Here is a 12,190-nt window from a genome sequence, read left to right as displayed (position 1 = left end):
TAGGGGCAAAAATACCAAACTACTGCCGAATTTCCTGTACTTTGTAGGTACTATGAATACCAAATCAACGATAACACAGAATACTCAGACCAAAACCAACTCGGAAATGTTCGTTTCTTAAATTGGCATAAATCGCGAATCGACCTCCTCATCAAGCGCCCACAATATCCACCACCGAAGAGCATGAGCACACCCCGTAAACTGAAACCGACCACGCGCCGCAGGCCGAGCCCGCGCGACCCCACCCCAGGTGTGGTACAGAGCAGGGGTGTGTATGATAACTTTAATTCTCATGCAATTTCTTGAAAAGCTGATTGTTTCAGAGAAAAACATATTTAGTTTTTTTTTGTTTGAAGAAATAAACATTTTATTTTTTATCTCGAAATGTAGGAAAATTTAATGTGTGTGGTTTATTTACAATATAGGTCCAATCATCCTCTATTAAGAAAAAATATTCCATCTGCAGGTACTTGCGGCTTTACGAGTAAAAAGTTGTCAAAATTTTATATTTGTTATTTATTTTTTAACACAATATACTAGTTTCTACTTAATTTTCATGTTATTGTTATAACACTCTCTAAATTATACTAAAATTAATTTTTTGTTAGTCGAAGGTCTTGCATTTTGTTAAAAAAGTAAATAAAAGAGTTGCTATTTTGCCGCACCTTTACTTATAAATATTAAAAAGCCGCTAGTACATACATGCAGACGGATTATTTTTTTCTACATAGAAAATGATTGGAACTATACTGTAAGTAACCCATGCACATTACATTTTCGTATATTTTGAGATAAAAAATAAAATGTATATTCTCCATCCAAAAAAACAATAATTATTTTTTTTCTCCGAAACTATCAACTTTTCAAGAAATTATACAAGAATAAAAGTTGTTAGGAATGTTATTATACTTCATATAAAAAAAATAGCTCTGTACTCCACAAGTTATTCCTATGTCCAAGAATGATCAATTTGGGCCCACTGTGTGCCAGTAAGTTAGTGGTGCCAGCGTGCCAGCAGAAAATATTATAAAGTATAAGGCCGGCCACATTCATTCGGAATTCCGTTTCAAAATTTCGTAGGCAGCAAAACTATACAAAATTACGGACTTATCAACTTTTCACACACATACAGTACTATTCCGTTAGAATTGTTTTCTGATTCGAAAATCCGTGTGGTAATTTGTGCATTTGGAATTCCGCACGGAAAAAGCCGTTCCGAATTTCCATAGATTTTGCAACATGCAGTCATAAATTCCGTACGTATTTTCGCTGCGAGAACATCTCAACTGAATGCGAATCATGAAAGGAAATGAACTTAAAACTGTGTGATGTTATTATATGTGATCTCGAATCAAAATTCCGCAACGGAATTCTGACTGTATGTGGGCAGCCTAAGTATAGTTAGAGAACAAAACAGTAACGTGTTTAAACCCCATCCTCTAAAAATAAACCTTTGCCTTTTCCGACGAAAAGAATTTAAAAAACAAAAACATCAATAATTTAATTTGGTAGAAAGCTATAGAGCATAGATCTTATGGATGGAAAAAAATTTGAAAGCAGGCAGCCTTTTTTCTGTCGTTATAATTTGATTAAATTGATATCAAAAATTAATAATACGTACCATATACGTACAGTTTTTTTGTGATAGTTAATGCTGAAAATGTCGAATAATAAAAAGGTCTGTGCGCACTAATTAAGTTCCCAGGTTTTCGCTTGGAAATGGAACTATTTTTGCGATATAAATCGCATCTAATATATGTTATTTTCAAATAAGTCAACGTTTCGGTTACGGTTCACTGAGAAGTAAAATGAAAATGTTTGATTTTCTATCTATAAACAAGATTAAGTTCACGGTTTGTTTACATTGTGTTTTCCTCGAATAATAATAGTTTTCAATGTGTTTTTAGGAGAAAAAATGGTTCAAACCATTATTCGACTTTGATGAGTCAGAAATACCGAAGAAATTGAGAAAGGAAGTTCCTCCGAAGACTAAACCACAACAACAAGTAAGTTATAACTGGCATCTAACAGCCTACTCAATTAAATTTTTAGTTACTCCATTTGAAATTGACAATTGCTATTTACAGAATGTACTTGATAAATCAGCTGAAAGTAGTGCTCAGATAGTAAACATAAATCATAAAAACTGGATGAAAAATTTCGATCCAAAAACAGTTGAAGATTTAGCTGTCAATAATAAAAAAATACAAGAGGTAGAGGAGTGGGTGAAGACAGTGTGCAGAATAAACAGTAGTGATATGTTGCTGGTGACTGGCCCTGTGGGTTGCGGAAAGACTGCCACCTTGAGAATGCTCGCTGATAAATATCATATTAAGGTTACTGAATGGATCACACCTATTGATATTGAAATACCTACTGAGTATGGTTAGTATTTATTTATGCATAGAAAACCAACAGCTTCAAAAACTAATAAAAACAGGAATAAAAACATGCAGCCAATTACAGGTTTCCAATAGTGTTTATTAATGTGTAATGTAAAACTGCCTCCTTGGCCAAATTGTTCCCATGCTGGACTGCCAAACAGAATTCCAGGGTGCAATTTCCAGACTGGGAGAAATATTTGTATGGCTTATATTTATTTCTGTTGTGAATTTGGGTGTCATTTATGGTGGTCTAAGTGTGTGTGTCCATAGCACCCATAATACAAGGTTGCCCTAGTAAGAGCTATGAGTGTGTGTGTTATTTATTTATAATATAGTAAATGTTTTCTTTTGTTGCATATTTGCATGGCTAAGTCCTCTTTATCTTCTAGTTTTTTGTATTATTTGATCTGCCTGAAAGAATATGAAAAGTGTCACCGGCTTCAGTAAAATTAATATTAGTAAGTGTTAAACAGGAGGAGAAGCAATTTATACTAAAAGTAATAAAACATTAAGTAATTAATAGATTAACTGCAAATAAATTAAATGCATGAAAAAATATTCAATGCTAGCGCAACTATTTTGCATGATTTCACCTTCACTGCATTCGCAGAGTAGCAAATTAATAACTTCCATTTTTATTAATAAAACTTTGGTTGTCTTGCAGTCCCTTCAGAACAATTGGTCTACTTTCCCGATCCGTCTATTTTCACATTTCGTGTACATTCCCCTTGGGTTTCTTGTTTTTCCCTATTCGTCTATTTCCCATTTCATCTACTTATCTGTTTGATCTACTGTCCCGTTTGGTCTACTTTACAGTTTGATCTACTTTACAGTTTGATCTACGTATGATGCGTCTACCCAGATAATCTCAGTACAGAGTACTAAAACACTGAGTTTGTGGAATTACTTATCTATTTGCCAAGTTTTATTGAAATTGGTTACCGGAAAGAGCGCAAAACAAGTTTCAGCTCTAGTTTGCCACCTTAGAGGTTGAATATTTTCTTCAAATTTAAATGGGATCACTACTGACTCTTTCAAACAAAAAAAATCATCAAAATCGGTTCACAAATAACCGGAGTTATCGCGTAACATACATACAAAAAAATACAGTTGTATTGAGAACTTCCTCCTTTTTTGAAGTTGGTTAAAAACTGTTTACTTGCTTTTGTTTTTTCAAATCATGGTTAAAGTAAAGCGGCCATCATTATCAAAAATATAAAAATGTACTCATTTATAAACTGGCTTTGACAATTTGTAAAATGGATTTTTTTTTGTAATATTTTATTAATTTACACGCTTTAAAGGTGGACCATTTGGGTAAGTGGACCGATCGGGAAAGTAGACCCATGTGGAAAGTAGACGAAATGGGAAATTGACGAATCAGGAAAAACAAGTGGACCGATTGGAAAAGTAGACAAATAGTGAGTGGACTGTTCGGTAAAGTAGACGAGATGGGAAATAGACGGGAAAGTGGACCATTTGGACAAGTGGACCGATCGGGAAAGTAGACCGATTGTACCGAAGGGCTCCGATTGTACTGAAGGGCTCTCAGTAACCAGAACACTTTGAACAACAAAATTCGGTTTGGGAAGTACTATAAATAAAAAGTCCAATAACTTTGTAATAATCTAGTGTTGTATTGTTACAAAACTTACAGGTGACTATGAGTTTAAAGAAAAGCAATCTACTAAGTTTTTAGACTTTATTTTGAATGCGGCAAACTTCACTTCTCTGTTGGACAACAATAGCAGTAAAATAGTGTTAGTTGAAGACTTTCCCAACACGTTTTTAAGAACACCTTCAGAATTCAATGATGTGTTGCAGTAAGTTGATTTCATAATTACAATTGTATTTTTCTACTTAAGGTTTTGTTTTTTAACTAAAAGTGAACTATCGGTCTGCTTATCAGACTTCCATGATCTTGGTGGCCCAACAGTTTGCACAATAGGTGGTGGAAAAGAAGGGCCTGGGTTTAATTTCATGTAAGATCAGATAAGAATGTGATAAGATTTTGGTGAAATCATAGACACATGAGATTTGTCAACTTATATCTCAGGGTGACTGGCGCACTGGCAGTGTCCTTCAGAAATTCGAGTTTAAAGCTCTGAGTGCAACTGTTATCACATGTCGATTAAAACTAGGCGCACAACTTGTTCGTACTATCACTTGGTATAATCAGGACATGTTATGTTGACAAATATATATAACAGACGTTATATGTATATGGTGCATTTCGACGTTGAAAACATAAACATCTCATTGTCTCTGTTTAACTATTGCGTGCCGTCTTAAGCCAAAAGAGATAGCATTACATTGGCCTGTGTCAAACACGGGAATCGAAAATACGTAACGTCATCTTAAATGCCAACCGTGTCCATTTCGCGTTACATGAAGTACATGATACGGTTGTCAAAGGGAAGATCAAATGTCAAAATAAATGTTTTCCAAGTATTTTATTGAATTATTCACATGTATTGTAATAAAATGGACGAAAATATTGACAGTGAGAACAATTAAGTATTAATAAAAATTCGTCGCTGCAGCATTACGGGATGTGGGGTCAAAACTCGACTCTAGGAATATAATGTTACTACTTTCATTTATTTCCAAAATTAAATGGAAGTATTAAAGATTCACTTAAATCAGTCACTGATATACCAATGCATAAATACAAAAAGCTTACACTGTTTGGAATCTGTTTAAATTTCTCTATGAAAATATGAATCTTGAGGTAGGAAATGTAAAGGATTTATATTTCAAAGCTTTCTATTTTTTATATACTCTAAAATTACAAATATTATTTTTTTCTGTGCAAATTCACTTTTCCGTAATATTTCAGTATTTGTAAACGCAAAACAATAAATTCTAAATTTCATGTGACATTCCCAGATATTCCCATATAACCTAAAATATTCCCGAATGGAATATTGATCTACTTTAATGAAATGTTTGCATGTCGATAATAACTTATCGATAGATTATGGTACGACACTAAAGAAATCCGCCATTTGTTCGTTCAATTTTTGTTTAGGTATGTACGTTCATTCCGTAGTTAGGGCAGCTCCTTTCTTTTATTTTTTTTCCATCCTCTAACTAAGGTATAATCATATATGTGGGTGAATTCCATTTTCCGAATTTCAATGGCACTTTTTGAGTGATTTTTGTAAAACCCTTATTTCTTTTGGTTTTAAGGTCTTCAACGTACAAATAAGTTCAAGTAATGTTAATAATTATAAAATCACGGAAATATTTAAGTTAAATACAACAAAAAACGATATTTTAGGTCACACGAATGAGATGGCAGTAACACGTATGAAATTATTATTACAACACACATTTTATCGTTCACAAAAGAACATTTAACATCATTTAACATGTAACAAATATTTTAATATAACTTCTTGTATCAAAATCCTTAGACTGTACCACCTCAGTCAACCGTGACCATGGGACCTGTAAAGGGGCCGAAACGTCGGTTTGGTTGAAAAAATAAATATATGCGATTTAAATCCGGAAAAATAGTTTCATTTCCTATGTGTAACAATCGCGAAAACCTAAGAACTCGATATTACTTAATACTTATTTAGATAGATTGCTTTACATGAATGAGAACGATTTAGTCACTAGCGCTGAAATTGGTATTTAAGTCGATTTTTTTGCTAAAACGGAGATTCACAGGTTACTTCACTGCGTACACTTCAATCCGATAGGAGCCCCTTCTCACGTTTTCAGATAACCTCCAAAAATGTGTCCCTTTCAATAACTTTTATGTTATTACATGAATGTTATAACATGAATACTATGCATTATTTATTTAATATGATTGCTTGCTTACTTAATCTGTGTTACACATAAAAAGACTACTTTACTACGTCACAGTAATAAATAAAAATTAAAAAAGTGGGCAATTTCTCATTCATGGGAGCCGGTTCCACGTCGCCCTAATTTTAAGAAAAGAAAAAAAAAATTAAACACTCGTGGAAATCGCAATATTTCCCATCGAGGATAAACTCTAATAACTTACACGTCGAAATCATACCGTAACTTACCAATTTATTACAAACAAACATGTTTTCTTGGGAATACAAAATGTGTCTCAATTTTTCTTATCATTAGTGTCAATTCAACTGAAACCCTCCTAATAACAAAATTCGCATCACATCACCTTGACTCTTCGCACACGTGAGAATGGGCTCCTGTCGGATTGGAGTGTACACAGTGAAGTAACCTGTGCATCTCCGTTTTAGCAAAAAGTCGACTTAAATACCAATTTCAGCGCTAGTGACTAAATCGTTCTCATTCATGTAAAGCAATCTATCTAAATAAGTATTAAGTAATAGTTTCATAAACTTTATTGTACATCAATTAGACAAAGGGAACTTAAAAAACCATGCACTTTTATAACGGTCCAGCATATTTTACACACGTGACAATTAAAAATGTATCCAAATATCATTATTGTCGCTCTCATTCTTGTCTACTTTTAAGTCAAATAGTTACTTTAAGCAAAACATTTACTTGAAATATAACAATTAGATGGTGATAGTGGTGGTGATGACAGTGGTGACGACGATGGTGGTGATGATGACGATGATGATTGTAGTGATGATGACGATGATTGTGATGATGATGTGAATGGTAATGATGCTGATGATAATGGTGATCATGATGATGATGTTGATGGTGGTGATGATGATGACATGTTGATGTACAACAAAGTTTATATGACATTAACAAAATACTTATTTAGATTTATTTATTAATTACATATAAATAGATAGATGGTCTTACACAGATGAGAAGGATTTTGATACAAGAAGTTATAATGTATTTGTTACGTATTAAATGTTGTTAAATGTTCTTTTGTGAACGATAAAATGTGTACAACACACTTAATAATTTCTCATTACTGTGCCGTCTTTCTCATTTATATTTATGAGAAAATCATTCGTGTTACTGCAATCTCATTCGTGTGACCTAAAATATAGTTTTTTGTTGTATTTAACTTAAATATTTCTGTGATTTTATAATTATTGGCATTGCTTGAATTTATTTGTACATTTAAGACCTTAAAACCAAAAGAAAAAAGGGTTTTACAAAAATCACTCAAAAAGTGCCATTGAAATTTGGAATGTGAAATTCACCCATGTGCGAAGAGTGAAGGTGATGCGGTATGAACTTTTGTTATTAGGAGGCTTTTGGTTGAAGTGACACTAATGATAAGAAAAATTGAAACACATTTTGTATTCCCAAGAAAACATGTTTGTTTATAATAAATTGGAAAGTTACGGTTATGTATTCGACGTGAAAGTTATTAGAGTTTATCCTCGATGGGAAATATTGCGATTTCCACGAGTGTTTATTTTTTTTTTCTTCTCTTCTTAAAATTAGGGCGACGTGGAACCGGCTCCCATGAATGAGAAATTGACCACTTTTTTAATTTTTATTTATTACTGTGATGTAGTAAAGTAGTCTTTTTATGCGTAACACAGACTAAGTAAGCAAGCAATCATATTAAATAAATAATGCTTAGCATTCATGTAATAACATAAAAGTTATTGAAAGGGACATATTTTTGGAGGTTCGACCAAAAAACGACTCATGTATCATATCTAATATAAAAAAGTATTCTAAGAAATTAACTTTACAGTAGAAGTAAATGCAATTTTATGGCAGCCACACACAGTATTTCAAACTTTTTGAAATTGGTTCTGGTGTTGGTATTCTGAGTAATGCCCTCGAGTGAATTCCATTGCTCTGGTACTCATTGTACAGGTAGTTCTCTAGTTTGAGACCACATAATTGGTGTGCATAATTTCTGGCACACCAATTTTATTTTGTATAAATCCTTTTCATCTTTAGGACATCTGGAATACTCTGAGTACATTAGAATACTGTATATATCAACAAAAGACCTTGATATAATTTTCAAGATTTCTGGGCTAATAATTAAAGTTTCACTTTAGACCTCTATATCTATTTCAGTCAATACAAGCAAAGAGCTAAGTCACCCATTGTGTTCATATGTTCAGAGTCCTACACAGACAGCAAAAGTACTGTCTCCAATCTATTTACTCCGACTTTGAAACAGCAGTTCCAAATACATCATATTAGGTAAGAATTTGAAACAACATAATAACTTTGTTCAAAAACAGGACAGTCGAATTTACTTATGATAACTTAACCTAACGGTTAAAAATACCGACCTAAAAAGTTAGTCATTCCCTAGTTTGCCATCCTTAGAGGTGGAATATTTTCTTGAAATTTACAATGGGACCACATCTGAGGTACCTTTTTTCCAACAAAAAAAGAGTCGTCAAAATTGCTTAACAAATGGCGGAGTTATCGCGTGACATATATACAAAAAAAAAACAGACGAATTGAGAACCTCCTCCTTTTTTTGAAATTAGAGATTTTTTATTTGTTCAAGTACAGGTATCTCATCGTGGTCGTCAAAACAAAGTTGTAACAACTTATATCATGGGAAACAATGTAATATATTTGTATTCTATTGCAATAAACAACTCCATGCAAAAGTTTGATCTATAAAGGTGACTCTATACTACCTTAGTTTCATTTAAAAGACTGTAACTTACACAAGTGTTGGACAAGTTCTTCATTTGCTACTATGTATTGTTATTTTATTTTTATTACTCTTTAGCTTCAACAGTGTTTCAGTAACAGGCCTTAGGGTAGCCTTAAAGCGAGCAGCGGAGATAATAAGCAAGAAACATACATCTATGTACAACATCCCTACTGCAGACATGATAGAATGTGTTGTTAATTCTTCTGGAGGAGATGTGAGATCGGCTGTGTTGAATCTACATTTTGCGTGTTTAAAAGGTACTCGTATAAAACCGAAAGTATGTGTCAAAACTTCAATAAATTCCTCTTCTTGGTCAGTTGCCGTCCAAGTTTCTGTTCTGTACACTCTCTCGTATACTTTTTTGCATGTGCAACCCTTCAGTTACCATTTCTAAATATGTAACTTCTCCTCGGTGTAAGTCAATCTGTCATTACCGCGACACGTTTTAAAGTATAGGGTCAAGAATACGTCAAGCTAGACATTTCTTCGTCTTCTTTTAAATGTTATGGCCCCATCGAAATAAAAGCTAGACACTTAAGATTTAAATTAAACTTTATACTACCTACTTACAATAACAACTATCCAAAAGTCAAAACCCGTCACCCTTCATGTGTTCTCGACTGCACGTTTGTTATTTTTAGGGTCAACTCAATACTTGGAAACCAGCATAGTGGTGGAAAAAGAGACTAAGAGCAAAATAACGAGAGGCACAAAGAAAAAGAAACCTTCAAGCAAATTTTTAGCAATAGGCAAAGATGATACTGTGAGCATTCTACATGGAGTCGGCAGAGTGTTAAATCCTAAAGGTTATTTGACTATTACATATTTTGTATAAATACCAAAAAATGTGTCGTATTTAGAGATGGGTCATGGATAAATATGAATATTTATCAATTTTTACTCAATATTTATCCAAAAACGTGGATAAATACGAAATGAAACTATTTTTCCGGATTTAAATCGCGTATATTTTTTTTTTCAAACAAACCGACGTTTCGGGCCCTTCACAGGTTCCATGGTCACGGTTGACAGTCAACCGTGACGCGTATACGCGATTTAAATTCGGAAAAATAGTTTCATTTCCTATGTGTAACAATCGCGAAAACCTAAGAACTCGAAACGTGGATAAATATTTTTAATCGTGGTTTATTATATATATATAGTAAAACAAAATATATTTTTAAGCTTAATTATAAACATTGATACAATTTAGTAGCATGTACGTAGAGTCTATTGCTTGTTATACCTTCTTTTTCTATACGCAGTGATAAAAAGAATACGTTTAAGTACCGTAAATCCCTGTATTTTTACGTGAATCTTATAATTTTTTTAGTGCGTAGTTTGGTAAAAAAAACCTCTACACTCAATATTAAACAGCTGTCTAACATTTATAGATTTTCTTTTCAAGTTACTAAGTTAGCCCGTTATTGTACAGTTGTTCAGCTTCGTATATAGAATATAAGGGTTTTTGATTGTTCAATATTTTATTTTAAAAAACTGTACAGACTTCGTTGGAAATACATTAATTTATTCTAATACAAAGGAAATTCGATTGTCAATCGAATCGAAAATTCGAGTGAAAATCACTTGGCCATTATTTTGCCAAAGCCCAAATTCGCTACCGACTAATATACATAAGTGCGAAAGGGACGGAGAGAGCCGCTTAGGAGAATTGTGTCCGCAACTCTGCGCCTTAGATGAGGTCCGCAGTCCGCGCACTTCGCATCAGTTCATAGATGTGCCTTTGAGTACCTTTGAATGCCCGCGAGTGCCTTTGAATGCCATTGAATGCCAGCGAGTGCTTTTGTAAGTACTCGCTGGCACTCAAAAGGACTCAAAGGCACTCAAAAGCTTTTCTAGTACTTAAAAGCACTCAAAGACGCTCGTTGGCACTCAAAGCAATCAGAGGCACTCGCAGGCACTCAAAGGCACCCAAAAGCACTCGCTGGCACTCAAAGACACTCGCTGGCACTTAAAGACATTCAAAGGCACTCGCCGACATTCAAAGGTACTCGAAAGGACTCAAAGGCACTCGACGGCACTTGCGGGCACTCGACGGCACTTGCGGGCACTCGACGGCACTTGCGGGCACTCGACGGCACTTACGGGCACTCAAAGGCTCTCAAAAGCACTCGCTAGTACTCAAAGGCACTCGCGGGCACTCAAAAGCACTCCCTGGCATTCAAAAGGACTCAAAGGCAATGAAAAGCACTCCTGGCTCTCGCGGGCACTCAAAGGCACTCGCGAGCTCTCGAGGGCACTCGCGGGCACTCAGAGGCACGCGTACGCACGCTTTCCTAACTCGCACATCTCTGGTGGAATCGCAGCCTAATCAAATCTTTTCATACGAATGCTCATTTCATACGAGTGAAGGAGGTACGCGGGGCGTTCAATGTATTCTCGGTATAGGTATGAAATAATAGGCAAAAAATTCTAAATAAAATTTATTTTTCAATATAGTCTCCCATAGCCTCAATACACTTATTTGATCGGGCAAATAACTTTTTGATGCCCTCGAAAAAATATTTTTCCTCTTTGCCTGAAAAATGTTCATTAATTGCCTCCTTCAACTCTTCATCGTCGGAAAAATGCTTACCCCGAAGATCTTTCTTTAGGTTTGGGAACAAAAAGTAATCACTGGGGGCCAGGTCAGGGCTGTAGGGTGGATGAGTGATTTCTTCAAATCCACAATCCTTCACAGCAGCCTTGGCAACGCGCCCTGTGTGAACCGGCGCGTTGTCGTGAAGAAGCAAGACACCAGCGGTCAATTTTCCAGGTCATTTTTCCTTTATAGCGTCCTTCAAATTGCGTAGGCTGTTTGCGTAAGCTGCGGTAGTAATACTTTGACCCATTTTTGTGTATCCGATCAGTAAAATTCCCTTAAAATCCCAAAACACCTTGGCCATGAGTTTTCCGGCGGATGGGCAGACTTTAAACTTCTTCGGTGGGTCTGTTCCTTTTTCATGCCACTGCATGGACTCTTGCTTACTCTCAGGATCATAGTGATGAATCCACGTTTCATCACCGGTGACAATGCGTTCAAAAATTCCACTTGGATTTTCGCTACAAAGCTCCAAAAACCCCTTACTGCACTCAATTCGAACTTGTTTCTGAAGCGGCGTGAGCATTCGCGGCACCCATCTTGCACTGACTTTTGAAAGATTCAGATGTTCATTGATGAGATGTTCAATGGTACCCACGGATAGCTTAGTCTTTTCTG

The 12,190-nt window shown here is 34.9% G+C and overlaps 1 protein-coding gene across 1 annotated transcript; it reads left to right on the top strand.

Annotated features, from left to right (window-relative positions):
• Positions 1–2,093: 2,093 nt before the first annotated feature.
• LOC113233497 (cell cycle checkpoint protein RAD17) lies at positions 2,094–9,805 on the top strand (the record flags this gene model as incomplete). The annotated part of the gene is made up of 5 exons (XM_026468622.1): positions 2,094–2,385; positions 4,042–4,207; positions 8,370–8,498; positions 9,046–9,227; positions 9,612–9,805. Coding segments are annotated over 5 exons (963 nt in total), but the record flags the coding sequence as incomplete, so codon positions are not given.
• Between the last annotated feature and the right edge of the window lie 2,385 nt (positions 9,806–12,190).

This window comes from Hyposmocoma kahamanoa, unplaced genomic scaffold, assembly GCF_003589595.1.
Source record: "Hyposmocoma kahamanoa isolate Upper Pololo Valley unplaced genomic scaffold, ASM358959v1 78471, whole genome shotgun sequence".
Taxonomy (NCBI): Eukaryota; Metazoa; Arthropoda; class Insecta; order Lepidoptera; family Cosmopterigidae; genus Hyposmocoma; species Hyposmocoma kahamanoa.
Note: the sequence above shows the minus strand (reverse complement) of the source record. Positions and strands in the feature narration are given on the sequence as shown.